At 36.6% G+C, this 7,881-nt stretch overlaps 1 protein-coding gene across 3 annotated transcripts in view; it reads right to left on the bottom strand.

The window, feature by feature from the left end:
- Positions 1-526: 526 nt before the first annotated feature.
- The window catches only part of KRIT1 (KRIT1 ankyrin repeat containing), a 41,474-nt gene continuing 34,119 nt past the window's right edge, over positions 527-7,881 (bottom strand). For all 3 annotated transcript variants that reach the window (XM_048838133.2, XM_048838134.2, XM_048838135.2), the window contains 4 exons: positions 7,524-7,611; positions 6,405-6,611; positions 5,970-6,086; positions 527-2,531 (listed from right to left, as the gene is read on the bottom strand). In XM_048838133.2, coding sequence (XP_048694090.1) covers positions 2,463-2,531; positions 5,970-6,086; positions 6,405-6,611; positions 7,524-7,611 — 481 coding nt within the window. In that variant the 3' untranslated portion in view covers positions 527-2,462. The remainder of the gene's footprint in view (positions 2,532-5,969; positions 6,087-6,404; positions 6,612-7,523; positions 7,612-7,881) is intronic.

Below are 7,881 nucleotides of genomic sequence, written 5' to 3'. Positions count from 1 at the left end.
CCCCTTAGCCTCCAAGGATAGGACAAGAAGCAATGGGCTTAAATTGCAGCAAGGGTGCTTTAGCTTGGACATTAGGAAAAAACTTCCTGTCAGTGGAGTTAAGCACTGGAATAAATTGCCCAGGGAGGTTGTGGAATCTCCATCATTGGAGATTTTTAAGAGCAGGTTAGACAAACACTTGTCAGGAATGGTCTAGATAATACTTAGTCCTGCCATGAGTGCAGGAGACTGGACTAAATGACTTCTCACTGTCCCCTCCAGTCCTACGATTCTATTATAGGAAATAGCATATAACTGCTAATCTGTTTGTATAGTTATACTGTATTACAGATGACCAGAGGAAGGCTCCCAAACAATTTATGAAATACGACAAATAGTGGCAGAATCTAGTTCTCTGGAAATAGCACATGTTGTGTTAAGTTACTCAATATTTATTTAGAAAGAAAAATGCATCTTTCATATTGGCCAAGTTTACTTTTAAATATCCCAGCCATTTTTGCAAACAAGCAATTTATTAGACATAATATATAGCAGTAAGGTTTATTAATTTTATTGTTAAATATGCAACTAGACACTTATTTGTATATACAGTTTGTAACATTATACACTTCTAGTTTTCTAACAAGTGCTTGTTATAAAAAAGGATATTCTGATATTAAAGCCAAGTGATAGCTGTGCATTAATTTAGCATCTGCTGTACTATTCACTTCTGATAAAAGGCAATACAATCAATCTAGGAAGATTTACAAGTAAGTGCATGCCAATGAAGCTCACGTTGCTTAGGTATGGCTTTAAAGAAAATTCTATAGTACAGACTTTTTCCTGCATGCATTTTTAAAAATTGCCCACAGAGTACTTTATAGTTCATTAAAATGTACTGATTTTGGGTTTCAGAGACGTTTGAATGCAAAGATGAAAGTACTGCAAAGTGCTACAGTGCCTGGCATTGAATTGTTTAACTTTCATTTTAGAGGCAAGTGCAAATATTTAACTTTACCACAAAATATTATGCGTGGTTTTAGCCACACAATTCCCATTAAAGTCAGTGGGAGATGAAGTTAAAACCCTATAGCGCCCCCTTGAAAGTTCAGAGGTTAGTATAACAGGGTAGTAGTTTGTGGTATAAAGATATATTTCAGACTCCATTTGATGATTTAAAATGTTCATACCATACTGTTCATAAAAATAAACCTAATTAATATATAATAGGAAGATTAAAATATGTTGCAGTTTTACTTTAATTACTGTCATGTTAAGCAAATGTACATTTGCTTGTGTAGGGCAGATTCTGACAACCTCAAAGGCTATCAGAAACTGTCCCTAAGTCTCTTTAAAATTATAGTTTCCAGACTTCTTAAATATTATGAAAAGAAAACAATTATTCCATCATATTCTATTAACAAGATCATATTAGGGCCTCCACCTGCTCCCACTGACACTAATTAGAGCAGAATCGAATCCTCTATGGAGTAAACAGCTCTATGGATGCCCAGTTTCTATCTCTACACTGTAAATCCCCAATCCTGCAAATCCTCCACTCTATGGAGTCCCAACAAAGTCATGTAAGACATGAGCACGAAAATTCAATTAATGGAAACAACTCAATACACAAAGTATTATTCAGTCAAACCTGTTGCAATCCAGTAACTAAACTTAATATAAATTTGTTGGAATCCAGTAATTTTTACGTAAGCAGTAATTATGTAAGTAATTATTATGTAAGCAGGGTATTGCATTGCAAAGTAATAATCCACTAGTTTCAAAACATTAAATATGCTAAACATTTAACCTGCTCCTGAAAAGATTTAAAAATGTATTTCCTGATAGCTGTCCTGAGGCAATATTCTAAAATACTGGCACATAAGAAAAAAAAATTAAACTTGAAATTAAATCAAGTCTTAACTATAAAATGTATTGAACATCAAACTAAAAACACACAGAGAAACTGACAGGATCACTCACGGGATCCTACAGTCTTCTAATAGAGGTGGAGAAGAATTTTACTCAATATATCTGGGAATACCTTTGGCATTCTTAAGAGAGCAGGTTGCCTATTAAAGTAACAAGGTTGTTACTTGTACAGGTTTCATTGCATTCTACAGCATCACAAGTAGATTAATAACAGGTATATTAGGGATTGGTTTAAGGCACTTTGAACCCTCCAAAATCTGTTAGGAACAAGAGCATACTTTATTTTATATTTTAATCTCAATATCTTTCTTCTTGTGGTTTAGCTCAAAAATTAGAATAGCTTATATTGAAGAAAATCTCTTTATAAAAATAGATGTTATATACTTTTTAAAAAAATAACCCATGCAGCTTCTGTACAAAGTCTATACAAATTTCACAACATATTTCATTCTGAGAAACTTTCATGCACATGAAAGGCTTCTATTTTAATTAAAACAAAGTTACTTCTGTTTAATCACAAAATACTGTTGCATAATCACTGTCCATTGCTGTCATTCATTTCGTTCAGTAGACATTAACTGGCTGTTTAATTTCATCAGCAGTTTTACGACAAGACCTGCCTAGGGGAAAAAATGAAAAAGTTATATCCGGAGTTTCCAGTTATCATATAAAACACACACAGCCTACTTAATTAGATGGTAAACAAATTTATTCACCTCTGTTGCTAACACTTTAGATGATTAAAATTGAATTTTAGGAACTGAGTTCTCTTGCCACTATTTATGCTGTTAGTTTGTCTTTTATTTCTTTCAGTGAAAAGAAAATCATCTTTACTTTAGCTCTTTTCACTTTCAGTCTTTTGTCCTTTCAGGTTCTCAAGGGGGGTAGTGTTTTAATTGCAAACAAAGTACAGAGAAATGTTTTAAAAACAGCTATTTATACTACAATTTAAAATTAACACAGAAACATTTGTATTGCTATTATGTTTTGCAAAGAGTTATTTTTTCTGGATCAGGTGTGACTTATAGTTATAGTGACTTCTAATATTATCCGTATAAGTTTTCTCACGATTAGTGGTACCAGCTTGAATACCACAGTAAATTGGTGTGACTGCAACAACAAATTATTTTATAGAATAGATATATAATTTTAGGCAATGAGGGAGAAAAAGAACTAATCATTCCTAGCTCTCAACCTTTCTTTTGTATCTCAAGAGGCACCTATTTTCAAGTACTGCATCAACCTTTTTCTCCTCCCCAAAATATTAGATATGCAAAGGGATGAAGCATGTAAGACACCAAAATTTGTAATTTCCTCACAAAATTCTATAACATAGCTGTATGGGTTCAAGCAAGTATTCCCAACCTGACTCCAGCCAAAGCATTACTCAATAACAGCACTATAGCACAGAGTTAATTTATTCCATCAATTGCTACACAGTAACTTTGTAACACTGCTTTCAAAGCTCTTTATTTCACCTATCCCCAAACTCTGCTACTTTTACTAATGCAATTACCAGCTCTCATGATTTTTTGTGGGTCTCATGGTACTTAATATTTTTATTAAAACCGCAACTCTTGGATTCATGTGATTAGGTGAGATACTAAGTTTAAAACTTTCATTTTTAAAAAATTTTCTAACCCTCATCGTTGCAGAGAAACTTTAGATAACATGAACCCTAAAGGCTCAAATATCAGAAAGTAAACCACCCAAATTTCTCATTATAAAATAATCTCATGATTTTTAATTCAAACATGATTTTGGGGGCCTGACACATGATGGATGAATACTTATAGAATCATAGAAATGTAGGACTGGAGAGACCTCAAGAAATCACAAGTCCAGCCTTCTGTGCTGAGGTAGGACCTAGTAAACCTCGACCCTCTCTGGCAGGTGGGATTATGTTTTTCAGTGTGCATTACTTTGCATTTATCATCCCTGAATTTCATCTGGCATGTTATTGCCCAGTCACTAAATTTTGTGAGATCCCTTTGTAACACTTTGCAGTCTTTTGATTTAACTAAGCTAGGTCTAGTCTACCAATCCACACCTGACACAGTTATACTGACCTAATGCTCGGTGAAGATAGCACTACGTCAACAGAAAGGCTTCTCCAGTCAAAATGGGTACCGGTGGAGTATCTATGTCAATGGGAGAAGCTCTCCTATTGGCATAGATAGCATCTTCACTCAGCTCTACAGTGCTCTAAGTGTAAACCGGGGTTTCTCAAACTGAGGGTTGTGACCCCTCAGGAGGTTGCGAGTTTATTAGGTGGCGGTTGCGAGCTGTCAGCCTTCACCCCCAAACCCTGCTTCGGCTCCAGCATTTATAATAGTGTTTTAATTTATAAGGGGGGATAGTACTCAGAGGCTTGCTATGTGAAAGGGGTCACCAATACAAAAGTTTGAGAACCACTGGTGTAGACAGTCCCTTAGTATCGTATGCAAACTTTGCCACCTCACTGTTTACTCTTTTTTCCAGATCATTTATGAATATGTTGAATAGCACTGGTTCCAGTACAGCTCCTTGGTAACCCTGCTATTTACCTCTCTCCATTATGAAAACTGACCATTTATTCCTAACCTTTGTTTCCTATCTTTAATTTGCAAACTGGATACAATTAACTTAGGCTTGAATAGAGACTGGGAATGGATGGGTCATTACACAAAGTAAAACTATTTCCCCATGTTTATTCCCCCCACCACTGTTCCTCAGACGTTCCTGTTAACTGCTGGAAATGGCCCACCTTGATTATCACTACAAAAGGTTCCCCCCCCGCCCCTCCTGCTGGTAATAGCTCATCTTAAGTGATCACTCTCCTTAGTGTATATGATAACACCCATTTTTTCATGTTCTGTGTGTATATAAATCTTCTCACTGTATTTTCCACTGAATGCATCCGATGAAGTGAGATCACGAAAGCTTATGCTCAAATAAATTGGTTAGTCTCTAAGGTGCCACTAGTACTCCTTATCTTTTAACCAGTCATTGATCCATGAGCGGACCTTCTCTCTTATTCCATGTATGTTGCTGTGTAAAAAGGAAGATAACTAGCTATACTGATAGTCACCACTGTTACAAAATTGCAATAAATCTTGTACAAAGTATGTTATGTATGCTATCAATGGAAAAGTTAGAGACTGATAAATATTATTAGCCTATTTAAATCCATGCATCATTTTTGTAGATGAAATTATGAATATTTGCTGTGTGTTTGTATCTCAAACTTTTTTTTTCCCTTGGGTGACACCCCACAACAGATTTGCATCTAGACTAGCCAGCCTGCTTAATGGCCCATTAAGGACAATGAGCTCGCCCAGTGAGCCCCTCCTGGAGATATTTCAGAGAGCACTGAGGCAAGGCATATAGGATATGTGATCTAAGACTCCATATTTTGCCAGTAACTTTCCATGCACTTGGGCTGAAAGTATAAAAGGAGACTGGGACATTGCTTCTTTGTCTTCTGTCCTGCTTCACATCTCTGGACAGGATTTCTAACAAAGGAGAGCTTTGCACAAAGGACTGATAACCCCCAATCTAATGGGTGAACTAGAAAGACATATTACAAGCTATCAGATTTACCATCACTGCTATGAACTTGATCTATAGACTTTGAAAGCACTTGTATATGATTCCTTTAAGCATTTAATAACTCTTTTTCTTTGTATTAATAAACCTTTATTTTTTAATTACTAAAGGATTGGCTACAAGCATGGTATTTGGTAAGATCTAAAGTATATATATTGACCTGGGGGAGTGGCTGAACCTTTGGGATTAGACGAACCTTATGTATGATGAATCTGGTTTTCGGTGACCTCAAAGACCAGATGTCTGGGTGGTGATAGGGGCTGGATTACCAAAGGGGACAGTGTTTTGGCTTCTTGTTAATCCTAGTAGAGATACAGGATCTCACTTTTGTTACTTGCTTGGTGAACTCTTAACGTTCGAATAACCACCAGTTTTAGGGTGTGACTCCTCTGTTCTTATCAGTCTATCCTTAATTTGGCATTGTCAGCTGTAGTCTCACGTGTATTGAACTACATTTTTTCAATCCTTACCTGTTTGGTATGCACTATGAAGCTCATTTTGTTTTCCAGACTATGGATTTGAAAACATGTATCTGCATCTCCCAACTGCCACATAAAGCAACCATACTTTAGACTGATGAGCAAACCCTGCAGTGAAAAGTAGAAAATGTTGAGAATATTTTCTGAACTATAATGTGAATCTTCTCCACTTTGTCTAAATAAGGTTCTGGTATACATATACAATACTGAGTTTTAAACGATCAACTGCCATAGTATTAGGATTTCCATTTCTAAGAATTTAAAGCTGAAATTCCATATTTTTGAAGTTTTTAAACTTCAGAGTGATTGTAAATGTATACAAGATTTTAATTCAATGCTCAGATGTGAAATAAATCACCAGCACTTAGTAACTCCCCATGCTCTTAACAGCTATGTAAACTGCCAGTATAAACTGCTAACCCTCACCTTGGTTTCCATATTGAGGAGATGCAGACCTTTTACATTTACTCCTACGTACACTCTGATGACTTTATGACTGCTTGAACTCGCCTTGGTGAATACCTGTCCTGTGAAAAAAGCAGCTCCATAGGTAGGAATTTCCCAGCAATTCTGCAAGAACATTCGTTGCAGGTGATGCATCTCTTTACTTACACCTTCACTAGTGCTGAGACTCTAGAATTAAAAGAGCAAATAAGTCACAAAAAAACCTATTAACACACATTCTTCAAACAGGGTAAAGTCGGAGCTGGTTTTCTTGAAGGGCTTTTTCTGACAATCATCCTGAAATGATGCCACACCTGGAATAACAGCCTAATAGCAGTGTGATGGGATGTATCAAGCATTTGATACTCCCTGTTGGAGGCCCTGCAGCCTTCGTGCACCACATCTGAAGAAGGTGTCCTTCTGGGGGAAAAGAGCAGTGAGTTCAGACCTAAGAGTGTATAGAGAGGTCACCCAGGATCAGCGCCTGGTGGAACCAATGAGAATTGGTCCTTCAGCAGCGAGAAGGGCTAGGATCAGGTAGAATCCAATCAGGGCCCATCAGGGAAGGTAAAAAGGACTGGCTGTTTCCTCTAAGGTGCAGACTAGGTGAACCTGGGGAAAAAAAGGAGGAATGATCTCCCTTGTCTTAATTCAAAAGCTCAGCCTGATCAGGGATCTAACTCCAACTACACCTTTTGACTGAGTGAGCAAAAGACTGGTTTGTTTTACTTTGTGTAATTTAAAGCCCAAATGGCCATCTTGAGTTAGCTATCAATTGCCTTTGGTAAAATTAAAGGGAGCTCACTTCATGAGATGTGCCCTTGTTCAGATGAGCCCATGACAAACTCTCAATTTGTCAGAATTCAAATAGCTCAGTACTAAGATATGTTGTTTCAAGGTACAGTGTATTTTACCTGAATATTAAAAAAAATGGACTACTGAATCAGTAAAAAAAATGATTCACTATCTATTTTTAGCCTTCCTACATTTCTGGCTTTGTATATTACTCTAATGCAGAACAATAACGGAAAACTAAAGAAAAATAACTAAAGATTTTAAGACAGAATTTTCAGGACCTGGGGATAGTGTTAATGTTCTTACCTTGTATTCATGAAGTATCCTATTGGTCCAGTGAGGAGCCTTACTTTTTAGTTTGGTGACGGGTACTATAGATTTAAGATTTTCTTCACTAAAAAGCAAAAAGCAAAAATATTACCAAGTTTTCCACCACTGAGCAAAGTACAGGATACAAGGCAGTGTCTTTCAGAATGGCAATACTAATATCTTTAAGTATCAAATATTGGGATAGACTGTCAGCCCCAATTCAAGCTGCTCTATTGTCATCTCAGCAGCTGAAGAGCTTTCCTAAAGGGGCAGCCAAGGTTTCCCACTGACCAAGAGGAAACCTTAGCTTGCATACAGCCAGTGTAGTTGACACTACACTACCTGTTTCTACCTA

This window comes from Caretta caretta, chromosome 2, assembly GCF_965140235.1.
Source record: "Caretta caretta isolate rCarCar2 chromosome 2, rCarCar1.hap1, whole genome shotgun sequence".
Lineage (NCBI taxonomy): Eukaryota > Metazoa > Chordata > Testudines > Cheloniidae > Caretta > Caretta caretta.
Note: the sequence above shows the minus strand (reverse complement) of the source record. Positions and strands in the feature narration are given on the sequence as shown.